Raw genomic sequence first — 19,815 nt, 5'->3', positions numbered from 1 at the left:
TTCTGTAATTAAACAAAAGTGTAACAAAATAACAAAAGGAAAAGCAGTTGTATAGACAGTTATTATTCATTGTCACTGTTAAGATGGGAAACCATCTTGTGTTTGCTTGCTGCGATATTCATCTAAAAGTTTTAACATTCAATAAGCTCTGGTTTAAGGCATCACTCTTGTACGGCTGTGAAAGGACAAATTAAGATGACATTCTTAAACACAGAAGTGACAAGTGAGCATATGCAGGGACACTCCGTGTGTTCAACTTATAATAGCGTGTTCATAACATAAAGTTTAGTTAATGAAAGGTGATATTATGCTATGGTTTGCTGTGCTCTTGGACAAAAATTTAGAATCTGGACTTGGAGGCCTTCTGTGCTGCCTTGTGTCCATGCAAATGTTATCCAGGCACTGGCACTTCTTCGTTTCTCATCCTAGCACATTCTGTTATACCCAAATGAGATAAAAGGAGGATGGAATGGAATGATGACAACCAAAAATGTCATGCCTGGAGTGAAGAGATTGTATTTTGAATGCAGAAAATATGTCATGGAAAGAAAATAAGAAGAACAAGGTTTGACAGAAGTAAGAACTGTAGGACTTGGGGTGGAGTGCAGCCAACTGATTCCTTTGAGGATATGCCAATAGATTCTGATTAACTGAGCTCATAGCAAAAACACGACATAAAGTGTTTACAAACTACTGTTCATTGAAAGTGTCTTCTAGGTAAGCATAAAAATATTACTTTAAACACATTAGTCAACACTTTGGTTATTGTTACAAGTTAAACTTATCTCTATCTCTTCCAAATTTAATAAAACAGGAAATAAAATTTACAACAAGACCTGCCTGTGGAAGATAAGCAATAAAATCATACCTGTTGGCCAACTGTGTATTTATTATCTGGTGCGTAAGGTAATGTGTTCTTAATCTAACACGTACAGAAGGAAGGCTGAGGAGTGCGTTTTGTGTGCTGTACTGAATGTCATCCTATACGTTGTTATGGTGACAGCACAGTGGCAGCTTGTTGTCTTGGTGACAGAACTGTTGGAAAGTCATTATGGTGTTTAGAAATGAAGAGAGGGTCACATTTTTCATTTTCCAGGTTATCTTCAATCATATAATATAGCACCAGTGTTATTGACTGTTTTTGGCAAGTGTTGAGATATTCAAGGTACAAATGTAACCTAATTTTGGTTAAGAGAGTAGTCTTTAATTTGCAAGGTAACTAAGGAAGCAATGGTGAACCAAGACCCCCGAGCCACGTTTAATCCTTCTATATTCTCTTGTAGAGCTGACCAGACACATTACCAGTAAACCTGCGTTATTAATCTTACAGTAAACTGACTACCTTTGCAGTTTTCAATTTTCTTCTGAATCAGTCCTGACATGGTGGGCTCTCTCATTTCTCCGTGCCTGCTTGACAACTAGGAGACCCTGGTAGCGCAGTGTAGCTAATTTTTTTGTTTCAATACAATACAATACAATACAATTTAATTTATTTTTTGTATAGCCCAAAATCACACAAGAAGTGCCGCAATGGGCTTTAACAGGCCCTGCCTCCTGACAGCCCCCCAGCCTTGACTCTCTATGAAGACAAGGAAAAACTCAGAAAAAAAAACCCTTGTAGGGCAAAAATGGAAGAAACCTTGGGAAAAGCAGTTCAAAGATAGACCCCTTTCCAGACAGGTTGGGCGTGCAGTGGGTGTCAAAAAGAACAACAACAACAACAACATTTATTTATATAGCACATTTTCATACAAACAGTAGCTCAAAGTGCTTTACATAATAAAGAATAGAAAAATAAAAGACAATAAGAAAACAAAATAAATCAACATTAATTAACATCGAATAAGAGTAAGGTCCAATGGCCAGGGGGGACAGAAAAAAAAAACTCCAGACGGCTGGAGAAAAAAATAAAATCTGTAGGGATTGCAGACCATGAGACCACCCAGTCCCCTCTGGGCATTCTACCTAACATAAATGCAACAGTCCTCTTTGGATTTAGGGTTCTCACGGAAGGGGGTCAATACAATACAATACAATACACAGAACAGAACAAATCCTCAATACAGTATAAAAATAAAAAATTTACAAGTACGGAGCAGAATTTAACAGTATATGATATTACATAATATGACTTGGAGTATGATCCCTTAAATATTAATTTATCTCATATTATTGGTTGCCTGTTATAACTTTGTCAGGTGTCTTCTTATTCTGGAAGATCAGACATTTCTTCTGCTATGTCAATACTCTAACTAGCATCCTTCTAAATTTTAATTCTACCAAACTGTTCAGATGATGGGTGGCACGGTGGCGCAGTGGTAGTGCTGCTGCCTCGCAGTTAGGAGACCCGGGTTCACGTCCTGGGTCCTCCCTGCGTGGAGTTTGCATGTTCTCCTCGTGTCTGTGAGGGTTTCCTCCATGCGGGGGGTTGGCACCCTGCCTGGGATTGGTTCCTGTGTTGGCTGGCATTGGCTCCAGCAGACCCCTGTGTTTGGATTCAGCGGGTCGGAAAATGGATGTTCAGATGATTGCTGACCATCTTGTATTTTTTTCTATTACTGTTAGGGTGAAGTGCACAAATATAACCAGAATAAAAACTTCAGTGTTTTTCAGTGTGCTGTAAGAAGTAACTGGATGAGAAACTGTAACTGTTAATATTATGCCTTTACTATGTTTCCGTTTTTTGTACATTTTGTAATTTGCCTTTGCTCCCTGAGTTGTTATCTGTTTTCCATTTTGTAGTGTTTATATTTTCTGCCAGGTCCCTTTTACCCCTAGCATTCAATTAGAGCCTTCATGTTACCTGTAGAGCCCTATTTAAAGCTTTAGTCTAACTACGATGTTCCTTGTTGTGGCTTTAGCTACTGTAGCTTAGCTGTGCTTACCAGTTCCCTTTTGTGCTTTCTTGAACTTGAACTTGAATTTTATCTCCAGGCAACATAGTTGCTAGGAGTTTCTCTTGCAGTTACAAACATACACATAACAAGGTAAATACAATTAAACAACAACATTTACAATACATGTCATCTCAACATTGTATAGGCTGAGCATCCTTAATCTGAAATGCTTGGGACCAGAAGTATTTTGGATTTAGGATATTTTCAGATTGTGGGATATTTGCATATTATGGGGAAATAGTAGGGAAATGCAGTGAATCCTGCTAAATGACAACTCACAAGTATAATAATTCACATCACCGAGTCCTTACTATGTGCATTGACATGACATTACATCTCAAAAGCAATGAATATGATGTACAGACTCTATTGTATTTCCCTTTTAAGAGGGCCAGTGCTACATATTTTTCACTAAAGAACATTTTTCGATTTCCGTCAGTTTTTTTGGTTACTTGTTCTCAGAGACTTGGCAGACAGGTCAGGAATATCTCAGCCAAGCTTCACTCTATCATAGCCACTGTGCTGGGAGCCACTAACTGATTGACAAAATGTTACATTCAGTTTTCGTATTGTGTGAGTGTACATACCTTAAACACAACTTGTTTTTGCCAACATAAAAAGGCAATTTGCCGTACTGTTCTCTTTTCTTAATGTAATCATGATAGTTGACAGAACTCGTATCGCAATAAGGATGCCTGGTGAGAATGAAGCTGCTTTTATTAACTGTAAGCAGTGACATTCCATGAACACACAAGTTGTCTGTGATGTCAATTACTTTTGAGGTGCGTTCATGTATGCCAATTTATGAAGGTCAATTTTTTAAAAATATGAGTATGTCAAGTTTTATAAATTAGATTTTGTTTTTGGTGTACGCATATTTTCCTGCTTGAATCTAAATAAAGTTTTATAAACAAGACTCCTGCTGTGGAATTTTCCCAATAGTGTCTAGCTGCAGACCTCCAGAGCTCCACTGCACTGGGGAGGATGTCACTTTACATTATCCGTCAGTGATGTTACATATACACCCAATTACATTACCTGAATCGCACTTGTGGCATGCTGTGTTTTTTTTATGGTTGCTGCACAGAACTTTTGAACTGCCATGAAGGTATTATTGTTTCACTCCACCCTCATCCCTACCATGCAGCACATTGAAACTGCTGTGCAGCATCTGCTCCATGTTGCGACACTTCACAGGGGTCTTTCCCCTCCCCGATAGTTGATTAAGTAATGATTCTTTGTGTCATTCGCTGCTTCATGACGTCCCCCTTGGTTGTCAATAATTTGTCGTAGCTTTGAGGATCTCGATGTTTCACAGGGGACCACATACCCAAACCCCCACTCAATGAATAAATCCATTTGGAATATGCACGTGTTGTTCACATTCACTCAGCGGTAACAAAAAAAAAAAAATTAGAAACAACATAAGTGGTGTCACATTGCCAGTCAAAAACCTTTGAATTTTGGAGCATTTTGGATTTTGGAATTTCTGTTTCATTTTTGTTGCTCTTTGCAGTTCGTTGGTCTTTTTGATATTTTGAATTTCTTCTTTTTGGCTTTTGACCCGTTGCCTTTGTTCTTGGTTTGTTTGTGTATTTTGTTGACCTAATTTGGTTATTACTGGATTGCCTTTTTTGCTTATTAGCATTTAATTTTACATTTTGCATTCTTTGATTGACCTGCCATGGCCCACCATAAGGGTAGTTAATGAATTGAACCAGGACATGAAGAACAAAATGTAAACAGAAGACTAGCCAAGGTCCAAACCATAAATATTCTGAAAGAATCAAAATAAATGAATATAGGAATATAGCTTCTTGTAGTGTATCCTTTGATGCCGAGTGAATATCGTGTATAGCGTCTTTATGTAGTTTAGTAGGGCATTACTTAAGCAAAAAGCCAAAACTGGAACACATTACAAGTCCTTATTTCTTACACACCATTCTGTTAACTTAGTTCTAGATAGACGTCAAATTCCATCTGAATTGACCCTCAGCAAACTCAGGTTGGCACTTTCTCACTCTTGGGAGTCCAATAGCTTAATAAGAAAATTGATTACAGTTGGAGTGGTTCAGTTGGATGTCTGTTGCAAATGAAACTTAACCAACTTCCATCTGGGCCTCCATGTTTTTCCTGAAGAGTTCATTTTAAAGCTAACAGGTGGTTTTAATGCCACTAATTCCCTCCATAATCTTAAACACTTAACCTCTTTACCTCCATTTGCTTAAACTAAAAGCGTTCTTTCCTCACAGCTCTGACCCTCCTTGGATCACACCATAACAAGGGGTTAGCTCGGTCACTTCAAGGATATTGAGGGGAACTACTTAGCAAGAAGTACAGAGGGAAAAAGGTGATGTCTAAACATACAAATTCCTTATACACATAATCCTTGTCCAAAGAGCGTGTGTCACATAAGCATTCCTACAAGAATTAGAACTAAGGGCCTGCCCACAAATATTAGCTCCTCTGAGCAAAGGCAAACAATGACACCACAATCAGAAACAGACAAAACAATTACTGAAGATAATTTGTACACCAGTCATATGCAGCAGTTCCTTACAGATTCAGCAGGCAGCCTCCACTGCCCCTCAGCTTACCGTCATGCCCCTGTGTGTTTTTAGTTAACATGTTCACTTCATTAAGGTTTTTATTGCTCTTGTGGGGTTTTGGATTATGTATTCTTTTTGACTCTGTAATTATTTTGTAAAATATTTTTACCCAGTGTCTTTTAAAACTATTTAAACTGCTTTACGATTTTCTCTAAAATTTACTAATTTATATAATATATATTTTTTGCAGTGCCTAGTTCCTCTTCCAATGGCTTTGATGGGGCTATACAGAGGACATTCAAATCAGATATCGGTGAGCAAGTCTGCTATGTGGCTACTGTTCGACTAGCAACACCTCAGTTTATAAAGGTATGTTGTCTTCCTTCTTTTACTTAGCTTGTTCGTTTCTATATGAGACAAGAAAGTGGTGGATTTATACAGATAAAACATCAATGATGTGGAGCAGCTCAGAGCAAGCTGTTATAAGACCGTGGGTGTTCTCAGGAATGGAAATGCACCCCTCAAGTCACATAATGAATTTAGACATGCCTTTATTTCAATTGTTTCAATTTCACTAATTTATATTTATGTCTTAAGGTGGTGAAATGACATTAGGAAGGTCTTGAATATATACCGTACATTTTATATGTGTCTGAAATAAATCATACTCATTGTACAGTTTTAGTGAAGTGCAGTTTACTTACGGGATCAGCCCATTGTGGTTGTTGCGGTTGAATGAGCTACTGCAAGTTCCATAGATAAATGTTGGGGTGCCAACCCGGTCATCCCTTTTAATTTAGTTCAAAAATAATAAAAAATTGGGCTGTTATGCACACCAATACAGTGGAAGGAGCTCTGTCTTGCAGTGCAGTCTGTTTCAAAATGAACGACTCCTTCTGGCAGCTGCGGGTTTTAAATGTGGGAGACCTGAAGGGACAGAGTCAATTGCCCTTACTGTGCTGTGGAGGGAATGAAAAAGGTTAATGTGAGTGCCCCCTCTCAACGAGGAATGGGGGGGTGATCTATAGACGCACATGTGTGACATGTTGGTGGCATGTACAGTAATTTGTATTTACAAATCTGTTTGGTTCTTTATTAATCTCAAATGTTTCCCTATTTTTCCACTCCTCAATGCAATAAGCAATCCTGTTTGCTTCTGAATTCTTCTGTCTCTGCTGTGTTCTCACCTCATAATCATTACTGGTAGCTATGTATGCGGTCACATCGATTTCTTTCTTTCTTTCTTTCTTTCTTTCTTTCTTTCTTTCTTTTTCAACAGAGCTAATCCCATCTCCATTATATTGCAACCATACAGATGGGTGGTGCAGTGGTAGCGCTGCTTGTCGCGCAGTAAGGAGTTCACATCCTGAATCCCCCATGCAGTTTGCATGTTCTCTGCATGACTGTGTGGGTTTGCTTTGGTTTCCTCCCACAGTCCAGAGATATGCAGGTTAGGTGCATTGGGTTGTGTGTTTGCTCTGCGGTGGTCTCGCCCTATCCAGGGTTTTTACATATGTTGTTGCACCCTATGCTAGCTCTGATTGGCTCCAGTACTCTCAGTGACCCTGTTCAGAACTAAGTGGGTTAGAAAATGACCAACTGACTTACACATGGACACTTAAGTATCGCAGCCACAAAAATAAAGGTGTTGCAGTGTTTCTCCTCCATTTCACCTTTTCTAAACCTCACAGAGCAGTGTTGACAATGGTGTAGTACTTGGTATTATGAAAGGTTAAGATGGAGAATCATTAGGTGTCAGATAAGTCTATTAAACTGCACATCACTAATACATGTCAATACATCTCAACTAAATACACTAAGATTCCAAACTAACATAAACAGTACATACACAAACCAACTTAATTAAACTGTAACAGGATAAAATATAAGAAATGCCAACAGAATGAATTTTTTAGAATTTTTTAACCATGTTTGTATATTCTCACAATGTGAAAAGATAAAAATATTTATAACCAAGAAACTCCAATTTTGTAAATCTTTTAATGTGATCCCATTGAAATACAGTAATAGGGAGCATTTATCACAACTCAGTGCATTGAGACAGAGAAACAGTAGGACTGGCGCTTAGCAGAAGCGTAGCCTTCAGCAGGCCCAGCTTCTTAGTGTTACTCTTTTACTCTTACTCTTGTAACAGCTAAAGTATTGCTGGCTACTTACATTCAGTTTACTTGGAGGGGGCCCACTGTAGATGCCATCCATGCTCACCACTGCCGTAAGCTGACAGTGGAGCTGATCAAGCCCAACTCAGGACTGAAGCTCCAAAATCCCATCCTACCTCTAGCAAGCCAAATATGTGCCTGCTGAAAGAAGGATATGAGTACCCATAAATGCACCCCAACTGAGAACCTGCAACACATGCTTTCCCAATGATTGGTTCCTACATAACATTACCTACATATTACATAAAAGTAGTGTAACAATTTTGGGAGAATACAAAAAAAAAAACAAAAAAAGGACAAATATAACATGGAAAACTAGATTAACCTTGTTACACTTTCTTTTATTAACTTTCTGATGTGTTTTCATCTTTTTTTTTCTGGTTAACTATGACGTCATTTGTTGTATACGCTCAACCTGATTGTATGGAATGCTACTTTCTTCATTCTATAAGTTTAGCTTGATTGTACAGAACATTATTTTCTTCAAATAAAGGTTAAAAAAATTTTAAAAAATTCCAATAATGAACCATGCAATCCTTCCCCCCTCGATACCTAAAACACATCATACTGAGGAGCAGAACGACACACATATTAAATAGCAAGTCTATGTCCCATTAACTATTGACATGGTGGACGTTAGGCACAGCACCCACTGTCCCTCAGTACCCTGGACTTTCATTAGTGCCCCATGAGTCACTTCCCCCTATTGAGGGGAGGCCCACACTGCCAGTGCACATGCCACTTGGTCTTCCTACATCCTGATGCCTCTCCTGCACTAGGGAAACACTGTTGTGGTTAACAGTCCCTACTAGACCCCCCTTTTTACACCAGTCTTAGAATATTGAGTTTTGGTACCAAGGTGTCATTTGATTAGCCTTAAAAGAATGGAAAAGGCTTTAGACCAGAAAAATAAAGGCTTAAACGAAAGAGTAGTCAAAACTGCAGGTATGTGTTAAAAACAGTAAAAGGCTAGCAAACAAATCCAAAACATGAGCTGGAGGTCACATTATCATATATTTGGCAGACACCTTTACCCAAAGTGACTTGAAATATCAGAACACTTTGCAGTTGTCTATATACGGGCCTTCAAGGGTGAGTGTCAGCCTGGTATGCAGAGTTCTAAGATGATAACCCCAGAAGTTGAGGTGGTTTTACAGAGAAGTGAGGCCTGGCTGGGGTATAAAAACCTACTCTGTTTATCTTGTGGTCAGGAGGTGAGTTTGGTCAAAGGGCTGAACTTGTGGGAGGTACATAGAGAGGCCATACGTATGAAGAAAGAGTAACGAGAATGCTGAGTTGAGAAGTGAAACAGCCAGCCCACCTAACAGACAGTGGCTTCATGGGTTTTCTTTTGCCTTTTGATAATTCTGTACTTTGTGTTGTTGTTGTTATTAGGATTCATTCCTGTCCTAGTGCCCTGAACATCCCATTTTACACATTTTTTGCTTCCTTGGCATTCATTGTAGTTACATGTTGGATTGAGAGTGTACATTTGTGTGTCTTGTGTGTGTGAGTGAGCATGTATGTGTGTGTATGTGTGTGCATGTATGGGTGCCTCAGGTGGGAACTGAAACAGCAGCACTGAAGTTTTAAGATCCAATGCTTCATCTATTTTTTTTTCAATATGTAGGAAATGTGTATAGTAGAAGAGCCCTATGAAGAATTCACTTCAAGACACAGTCTGGAGTGGAAATTTTTATTTCTTGATCACAGGTGCGTATTAGATATATTATAATATTGACCAATGCCAGTGGTATCATAAATAAGCTCAGATTTTTCATGTAAGGAGAACAGAATTTTCAAGATAAGATAGTTAAACTCACTAATCATGTTGCTAGAGAATTGCAGCACGTTACAAGTATGGCAATGCCCTTAACTTGTGAAACTACTGACCTTTTAAACCTGCAAATCTATTATCATGCTATTTCTCTCTATTATAAAAAAAATCCTGGCACGAGACGTGACTTTTTCAGAGAGACACTTTAAAGGCCCACGAGACAAGACTTTGTGCCAAGAGATATTACTACGTCCGGGGCCGGAAATAAAAGACAAAAAGTAGATGACAAAGTAGAATTTCGAAAAGAATTCAAAAACATTGCCGTGATACACATGCAGAGCAGGTTGGAGATAATGGAAGTACGAAAATTCTAAAGTTTCAAAAAAAATTACTTTAAAGATCACATTAGTGCAAACAAACGGAAATTATTACTTGGTGAAATAACGGAAGAGCTAAAAGATATCAAATATATTGTTCGGATTTAAACTATAGGTCAGAGACTTGTAGATCGTCTAATTTGTGTTGCCATCAGGGAAAAATAGTGTTTCTTTCCAATGAAGAGGTGTATCCATGAGAATTAAAAGATGTGTTGTTTGGTGAAACTGAAATCCACATACATGAGTGGCAGAGGTCCCCTAGTCTTCCAAATGATTAACTTGGAGGATTATTCTCTAATATAAGTTTAGTTAAAAGTTCACTAGAGACAGTTTTTCTTTAAAAAAGCATGACGTCAAAATAAAGCTGGCTAGAAATGATCAACCAGTAATCATTCAATATGATATTTAATTATTTCAATGTTTTCCTTGAATATGCAACACTAGAAGATGACACCTAACTAGTATACTAAATGCCCTTTATGTACATCCAGCAGATGTTGCTCATATCACATACATTAATACCACAGACAGTTTGATCACTCATCATTTTGAAATGTGCGGTTTGCCATCTGCATTTAAACTTATTTAAACTTCCAACAAAAGTTCATTCACAGGACTTAAGTGTAGGCAGTGGAAAACAATAGCCTGGTGTACCACTACATAGTACTGACCGAGAAAACCAAGACACACTCAGGAGAACGCAAGGTGGATACCCTTAAACCAGTGTGAGTTATGAAGAAAAAGGTTAAACAAAACATAAATTAAGAAATAGTGAACATTCTAGTGCAAAGCAGATCTTAACCATACTGGAAATGCTTGGAGACTGATCAGCTTAAAATGTCCATCAAACCTGTAGGGCAAGTGTCTCCTTAAATGTCAGCTCAGCTATCAAAAGGAACCCATGAGATTTATTGTTGCTAGGTGATAGAGCACAGCCAACAGTCAAAGACCATCAATAAACATGTCAGTTCTGTGCCAAGAAAATGATCAAAATCATCTTAAGATTATTATTTTTGGTATGAAAATAACATTGTTTTCTGTACCTTAAAATTAAGCATGAAATATATGAGGAAACATTTTTACAGTTAGTGCGAATACTAACAATGTATAGATTAGCGTAATGTAAGTTCATGAACACTGCAAGCAGTTCAGTAAGACAGTCACCTTGGTTATGTGAACAATTGCCAGAAAGCAGTGGGTTATGTCAGCCAGTTGTATTTAAAATACATCAGCTTTTATGGTTTTGAAGACTGCTAGCTGAACTTCCTGTCCAAGACGAGTTGAAATTGAAGTAATCAAAGTCGACTTCACCGTTAACGTTGCAGTGCTCCATATGATGCATGTATCTCTGATATATACCATTTTGTATGGATTTGTAAGAGTAATGTTAGTAGTTGTGATAAGCCATCTGTCAGAAGACAAATGCAACTCATTGTATTACTAAAAATGTTTGTTATGTGCCATCTTTTGGAATGACAGAGACATGGTAACTGGTCGGACACACAGACACTTATTCTGTTATTAAGGTGGATATGTCTGCTTAATGTTGGGGAAATTATCATTACTGTTGGCTAGGAATTCTTTTTTACTGATTAATTTTCTTTTTCACTCTTCATCCGCTTTTTAGGTTAAATGTGCGAGAAAGGTGTAATAAACCTCTTAATCAATATATTGATTATATTGGGGTCAAACTGAAGAATTAAGGTCAGCGCTGTGAGAAGTTTGCGGTGCTTAAGTCCCTGGAATGTCTCCAGCGTGTAATTTGTATGCCCCCCTTGTATTTACAGTACAAGGCTTTCCTCTGGAGACTGAATTATCCTCCAACAGTTTAAAGGCGTGCATGCATGTTCATTGGTTATTCTAAATTGTCACGTTATGTTTATATAAGTGTGGTTGTATTTTTGATGTCATGTTTCTGGTATGCGTGGATGGAAACAGGCAGACAAGAAAGCAATTCAAGGATCAAGAGACAGACATGACAAGAATCATAGTCTATAAACACGCTAGGGTCAAAACCGAAAGTGACGCTAAACCTAGTAAGTAAAGCCCAATACATAAACTGAAATCATAGTTGATGAAAATGGAAAGCTGAATCATTTAACCTTTTAACATGAACAACATCTTGAAACACTGCTTAAAAATGTTGTAGAATGTTATCTGCAGTCTCAGATGCTGCACAATACATGGCGCTGGTTAAGAAATTGTCACACTTGTTGTGTCACAAGCAAGACTTCCATGCACTGTGCCAGCTACTAGCAGAACATAACCATGAGAGCAATACTGCAAAATAGTAGCAGCTACAGAAAAACTAAATGGCAACTTGGTAAACACAAAATATACTGTAATACAAAATAAAAGACCAAAAAAGAAAGAAAATAGTCACCCCAATGGATTCCCTGACATTCAGAACCAACAGTGATCCATAATTTAGTTCACAAAATATTTATTAAAAGCAGAAAAAAATGTTATGATGTATGCCAAATCACTGAAGTTCCTTTGATGACCTGCTTGGCCTCTCGACTAGGACAGGCCTTAAAACTCTTACTGCACTGACAAAGGTATAAACAGTTACAGAATATTGATCAATAAATAAATTGACAGAAGATAAGCTCAGTGGACACAAAAGTCAGCATGTGGAGTTTTTCTAGTTCATGAAATCACATAATGACTGAAAATTAGACATTTTACACACAAAAGCAGGCCATACTATCCATCGGCCTTGTTAAGCAATGTATAAATTGTTTAAATATCTTCAGTATGTTTTTCTAAGTGGCGTCAAGGTTCAACTGTAGATTTCTGTCACAAATCCCAGTGGTGTCCTGGCGTTTCACGTTTAGCTGAAAGAACTTTATTGATGCCTTTTTCTATTCTGTACACATGCATTAGGCCCCATGTAGCCTTCTCTTTTTAAGGCTAAGGAGATTCTGCTTCCTCAGCCTGTTAGAATAAAAAGTGCTGCTCAGTCTGGAGAGGCAATTTTTTTACTCCTCATTCAACAACTCCTTGGGTGTTGTTTGGTTTTTTTGTACTATGGACAATAGAATAGCAGGCATGACAACTGTTGGATCCTGGCCACACAATCCTGCTAATGCCAATTATATTTTGCTACTGACAGACTAGCCAGTTCTGTTATTGAGGGATTATGATACTTGTTTTCTTTTAACCTATTTGAAGATTATTTAAACATGGCAAAGGCCACCCGCTGCCTATCCCTCAGTGTGAAGGAGCTTCCCCATTGAGACACTCCTCTATATTTGTGAATCAGACTGCCAGAGCTGGCACTTCTAGTGTACTGTATACCCACTTGTACATACACTGCTGTTAGGTCTCCCTAGTTCATATACCGTGAGCAGGAAGTGACAACAGACAAGAGTCTCTATTGTCTAAACACTCAATATACCAGATAATGAGGCATACACTTTATACTCACATCACAGTTGTTGCTGGTTTCTTAAGAGCCCATGCAACGATTCAGCAAGTTGTTATCAGACGCAGCAACAGCCCTTCAGCTTCCCCTCCTGCTCTCGAAGTCTTGGCTGGACGATCAGATTGACAGAAGCTTCTGGTGGAGACAGAATTATACTTGCATCTCACTTTCTTTCTCTCCCTCTCTCTTTGTGCAGAGCTGAATCAAATGTCTTTGCAAAGGATGCTGGTGTATTGCTTTATTAAATAGGCTCAGAACAAATGCACCTAAATACAAAAATTGTTAAGAACTATTTTAATTAGACATGGTCATAAACAGAATGTTTGGGGTATTTTATAATAAGCATTTTGAGGCAATTTCTCATTAGCTGATTGTGTTTTGACATGTGCGTCCTACTGGACAATCAAATGTGAAATGATGATTAAAATAAGTGGAGAACTGGCAAAGCTGCTTCCACTCTATGACGGGTGTACTTCATCTTGTGCTAGTACTCTTGTATAGTACTTTTGGTTTTAGGTTAGATAAACTTTATTAATCCTATGGGGAAATTCAGATGCAGACAGCAGCAGAAGCATAAAAAAACAAGTATACCGACTGTGACCACACAAGGGTGCCAGAGAGCCTCAGAACCACAGAACTAGTTATACACCACATGTTAATAGAATAAAATACTGGATTTTTATTCTCCTTCCAGGCACTTTTCCCCAATCCTCTCTCCACAACAAGCAACAAGTATACAATAAATATTCAATAATCCACAATTCATCCTCCTTCTCTACCTCCGTTGAGTTTTACCTGCTGCCTCCCAACTCTGACTCCTCCATGTGTGGCAGTGGGCTTCCTTTTATGCCGGACCCAGGAATGCATCTAGTGACATTCTGTCTCCTCTAGGAAGCACTTCCAGGCCATAGCCAAAGTAGGGAGGTCCTCCCCCAACAGCACCCTCTACTGATCCCAAGGGACCCTTTACAGGGCTGCACGCCCAGACTCCATTTCCCTAACACCCCTGCAGGTGTCCCAACTGGGTTCTCATATGAGGACCACTGCCACCTAGCGCAAGGGGGATGGAACCACTTCCAAGTTCTAGCTTCCACTGATCCATCCATTATTTTATACCGACTGGGCACAGAGCTGTCTTTCCACCCTGCCAGCCAATCCATCCATTGTTCCTCTTGGGCCTTCCGTCCAGTTAATGTTGTGTCCTTTAATCCAGCCAGGATGCCCACCCTCCTCCTACAAGACTCACAAGACAAATAATGCAGCCAATCAATTATCAATCAATAAATACATAAAAATAAATATAAATATTTTGTTGTATTATTGCATGAAGTGTTATTCAGTTCAATTTAACTTACATTTTATTAGTTTTCTGGCAGAATTTTTAAAGCCAGACCAATAATAACATAATAAAGTCAGCAACTAAATATGTTCTCATGTATAATGGATAATAAAATAATATAGTAACGGAAATGCTCCAGAAACCTAGAAACATGCGAGCAGCACCAGACAGAAAAAAATTGGACATACTCTGAAAAGTAAATATTTTCCTAAATAAAACATTGCATCAGGCATGTCATGAAAAATTGGAGAAAAATGATTCTGACAACTATGTTGAGTTTGCTATAAAAATGTAAAAATATGTTACATTTTGAGGCGAATTTGCCGTCTTTATAATTTTTGCACAACACTGCCATCTGCTGTGAGATAATAGGTCTGTGCCCCACTTCACATTAACACTGCAACGCCAAAATGTCAACAGTAATACAAATATTTCTTCTGACATTTCAGCTAATGAAAATGGCCTCCAGCTTTCTCTGTTCCTCTCTTCATAGCATTTATTCAATTGCTCATTACTGTATATTTTTCTTTTAATGAAATCCATGTAGGAATTATAATATAGATGACCCAGTGACCATTTTTAACAAGCCTGAGAGAGTAGAAGGACTGCTGTGAACCAGATGGTCAACTTTGCTAAGTTTAACTAAATTTAATTTTAAATTTAAATATGTAGGAAGCAGATAAAGCAGAGTGGCATTTTTGCAAGAAGTTCAATTAGAACTCAGATTGTTGTAATTAAAACATACGGCCACAGTCTGAGAAGTCAGTTTTTAAAGGCTTGTTGCCAAGTGACATGTTTCTTACTGGTCCACAGGGCTCCACCAATAATAGGATATCTGCCTTTTGAAGTCCTTGGTACCTCTGGGTATGATTATTACCATGTGGATGACCTGGAGCAGCTGGCGAGATGCCATGAACACCGTACGTATGGCTTTTTGAAATGTTAGTGAATATGCTGCTGTCTTAATTTATTTTTCCTATGGAGAGGTGAATATCTGATTTCATTTTTTAAATAAGTAAACTAATTTTCTGTTGTGCATTTTATATTATTTGCAGTTGAGGGAGTTCCATGCCCCTTGTGTCCTTGGTATGGTAGAGCCAGGGGGCTTGTGAGCCTAAATGATTTTAGAGCAATGTTGTCTGAAGATATGGGCTCCTGATAGACAGGCCGGTCTAACATGAGGAGTAATTCAAATAATTCATTTGTTTTTCTCATAATATTTCCTAAAATATAGGATAACTATAAAGATAACTTTGCTTAGAACTGCCACTGGGGCTCACTTCTGCAAAAAAGCCTTTCAGTGAGGTTTGTCATGGAGTACCCAGTGGCCAGGTTACACACAATGTCCAGTCGAGCTCAAGGTGAAGAAGCTGCTGGTAGTTGTCATGCGGGTTCACCACCTACAAGGCAAAGGATGAGGATCAGATGCAGTGCCAGTCAGATGGCAGTCAAGAGTGGGACAGATCAAGGCCTATTAGATCTTGACAATGGATACTGGCTGTATAGAGCGAATTCTGTTGAATCTACTGGGCTATTTGACTTAGGATGAAAACTACTGGCTAAATATGATTGAACACCCTTCTACTCACAGTTGTGCATCTTGAAGTATTGTTCATCTCCCAATCAAGGGCAACCTGTTTTCTACTTTTGAGTTGCCCCACGAGAGTGATACAAGACAGGTGCTACACTCTAACTAGCATACACTTGGAGTTTGTTCCAGTATAGGAGAGGGGCACCTCAGAATGACTAAGAATTAAAGAGAGGAAACCTTGACTGTTTTTGCATATATACCAAAAAAATCTCAGAGTATTCTGTCTTTGCAGATACTTTGGATTTTGTGGACAAATGACGGCCATCCATTAACTTGTAGTCATCCTGGTAGACTTTGACACTCTTGTGGGAAATGACAAGGAGGAGTTTGAGGAGTGTGATTGGGATGAACAGTCTGTTTGAGCTGATTCTGAGCAATAAATTGTTATAAGATATCTCCGTTAGACATGGATTATCTATAATGAGCACTGTGCTTTCTCATAAGTGTACCTGATACCATAGAACCTTAGGCCAAATAAAATCAAGTTTGTATGCAGTTGTGTCATCTAATCTAAGGCTGCATGTTCCAGACACTCAAATAATCTGATCACTACATGTTGGTGAGCTATCTCAGGTGGATTACATACATACTGGATAGACCTTAAGGACCTATACAGTTAGGGAGGTACACTAGGAATGTCAAGTTAGTTCTCCTCCAACCTTAGAAAGAGGATCTTGAGAGTACTCATTGGTGGACACCACTAGTAATAGAAGTTGTCAAGTTGGAGAAAGAATTATGAACCGGTCAAAAAGGCAGCAGCAGTAGCAGTGGCCAAGATAAAAGCTGATACAGTATGTCTGGGGAGTTTGCAGAATCACTTTCTGAAAGTCTTAAAAAGTTTCAGACAAATTTTTTGGTAATGAAGGAAGTTTATTCAGGACATTTCTCACGCTCTATGCGGCTGGCTTGGAGAAACGTTGATCTTAACTAGGGATATTGTTGAGCAATAAACTGAAGAACCTGGTGGAGAGGCAGTCCAAGAAGTACTGGCTGCTGTTCAGTCCATCATTGTGGTTGAGGTGGCTGTAAAGATTAAAAAGTTTCACAGGGTAAACAGTGCTGAATTAACCTAATTAGATGCCCCTTATCTTCACTTTTTGTTAAACAACTTGAAAGTGGGGAAATAAATCATGTAATGGGATTAAAAAATCAAGCCAATAACAGTGATATCAAAAATGAAAATGAAATACAGAAATTGTTCATCCCAAACCTAAATAAGACAAATCGATTTCTACTGTACAAGCTACATATAGACCCACGTTTTGAAGATACTCACAGGAGAAAGAACATGACAGCTTGCTGTAGAGAACAAATAAATACCATATAACTGATATTAGGAACTTGTCTCCAATTGACCGGTTAGGCCAGTCCTTCTCAAAATGTAACATGAAGGTCATAATTGGCTTTTCACCTCATCAAGATTCTAAAACACTTGTTCAATCAACCGACCTCCATATTTCAGAAAATCAGCTTGATCTTTGTGCTTTTTTACTTTCTTTTCTGATAAGTGTTTGCTCTTTGCCTTATGTTTATTATCATCTATTTGAGCAAATCATTACAATCTATCATTTAAAGATGACACATAATTGTTCTCTTGATTAGTTTTTTTTAACAATGAGCCACTTCTCTACCTTGATTACTGAGTATATATAAAAGGATTGTTGGAAGAATGAGTGACATCATAATTTAAGGAAACTAAAGTCTGTAATGAGTGTAACCCAGGTATCTACAAGCTGGCAGAATCTAATTCTTAAAGTAACAACAAAAAACTCTTAGCAGTTACATGCAGGTATCTCCTGAAATTTCCCTCAGGCTCACCACTGCAGGAATCATCAAATTAGACTACAAATTGCATTTTTTTTAATGAAAGTGAATAAAACCTAACAGTAACTCTTTTACAACCAAACTAGTACTAGAATTCGCCAAGTGAATCTTATCCACAGAGTGACATCGAACCTGCAGATCATCGGCACATTTATACTGGAAGATATTCTGACACCATTAACATTGGTTATCACAAAATGGCGTTGCAGTAAATAAAAAAAATATGATGATAAAATAATTTAATATAGACTAAGCTTACAAAATAAAATTAGAAATGAGAACTACACATAAAAACACAAAGGGGAAAAGGGAAATTATTGAAATAAACTAACCCATTAAAAAAATGTTAAATAAGCTTATAGAGTGTCAGTACAAGGTCATGGGGAGAGAGGGATGAGATCTGACTGGAAATGCTGAAAGCACTGGATATTGTGGATACTATTTGTACATCAAAGGTGATGATAAAGCATCAGGACTAGTAGAGCAGGGTGTTGGTCTCCACTTTTAGAAAGGGGAAGGGCAGTGTAAACTAAATAAGAAAGCCTATGCTGGGATACTGTGAAGAAATTCCAGAAGAGAGAAACTAGGCTGATGTCAAGACTAAGAATTATGAATTATCAAAAGAGACTGAAGGAGTTTAGTGTTTCCAGTTTAAGCAAATAGAGACTGTGATATGTCATGATCGACGGGTTTTAAATTTATGAATAGAACCTGTTATTTTAAAATAATGTTTACAGCAAGATCATGGGGACATAGTAGTATGATTTTTGAACAAGTGTTAGAAAGTTTATTCTGCACATAAGATGCACAAACACATGGAACAAATTACCAAGCAGTGTGGTGAAGAGTAGGATTTTCGGGACCTTCAAATCTCGGACAATTTGATGAATAGGATGGACAAGCCCGTTGGGCCAATTGGCCTGTTCTGAACACAATTGTTCTAATATTCTAATGCATGGTTCATCCTGGACAAGATTCAGTGGGCCCACCTTTTTGCCCTTGCACTGATATTTGTGTGGTTGAAACAATTTGCTAGTCCAGTCATCAGGGTTTTAAAAGCTTATGAATATGTATCCTGGAATATCTTGTGGAAGGAGCTACAAGGGTATGCGTCCAAGGGTGTGTCTTTTCTTCTATCATGCTCATGATTTTTATGGACAGGGTATCAAGACACAGCTATGATTTTAAGAGTATTCAGACTGGGAGCCAAAAGGTTGGATCTGTGCAGTTTACAGATGATGGTGTGCACTTGGCCTGTTATCTGACACCCTCTGGAACTGTTCACAGCTGAGTCCATGTGGAGAAGTTCCAGCTCTCGGGATCATGTTCTTATTTCAGGGTAGAAGAGATTCTGAAATCTACAAATCAGTGCAGCAGCAGCATTGTTGAGGATGTTGTACTGGGTCAAGGTGGTGAAGCAGGATCTAAAACTTTAGATGATGCTTTTGATTTAGCAAAATTGGTCAAAATCTCAGAAGTAGTGGTGAAAAGAGTGAAATAGTTAGGACAAATGACCAACTAGTATTGGCAGACAAGGAAAGAAAGCCGCAAAGTCAAATTAGAATGCAGGAAATATACTTAATAAATGTGAATAAACAAATAAGGCAATATTATAATCAACTTAAAGGATAAAGATTCTTCACAAACGTGGAATATATATGGATTTGCCACATGAAACTGTGTTCTAAAGTTAGGCACTTTCTAGAAATTAAAAAAAAAAAAAAACTTTCCCGTTCTGGCACTTTACAATGGAGGGTTATGGGGCATGGAGGAAAAGCTTAAAAATTTACCAAATTTTTCAAGTCAAGACAGTTAAATTTATAGAAAGGGATTAACTTTAGAACACAATTTTGC

The 19,815-nt window shown here is 38.1% G+C and overlaps 1 protein-coding gene across 2 annotated transcripts in view; it reads left to right on the top strand.

The window, feature by feature from the left end:
* Positions 1-19,815, top strand: part of LOC120523042 (neuronal PAS domain-containing protein 2-like) — a 169,618-nt gene that overhangs the window by 72,888 nt on the left and 76,915 nt on the right. For both annotated transcript variants that reach the window (XM_039743983.1, XM_039743981.1), the window contains exons 7-9: positions 5,697-5,815; positions 9,257-9,339; positions 15,360-15,466. In XM_039743983.1, coding sequence (XP_039599917.1) covers positions 5,697-5,815; positions 9,257-9,339; positions 15,360-15,466 — 309 coding nt within the window. The remainder of the gene's footprint in view (positions 1-5,696; positions 5,816-9,256; positions 9,340-15,359; positions 15,467-19,815) is intronic.

The sequence above is a fragment of the Polypterus senegalus genome, chromosome 2 (assembly GCF_016835505.1).
Source record: "Polypterus senegalus isolate Bchr_013 chromosome 2, ASM1683550v1, whole genome shotgun sequence".
Taxonomy (NCBI): domain Eukaryota; kingdom Metazoa; phylum Chordata; class Cladistia; order Polypteriformes; family Polypteridae; genus Polypterus; species Polypterus senegalus.
This window is presented reverse-complemented; position numbering and strand designations above follow the sequence as displayed.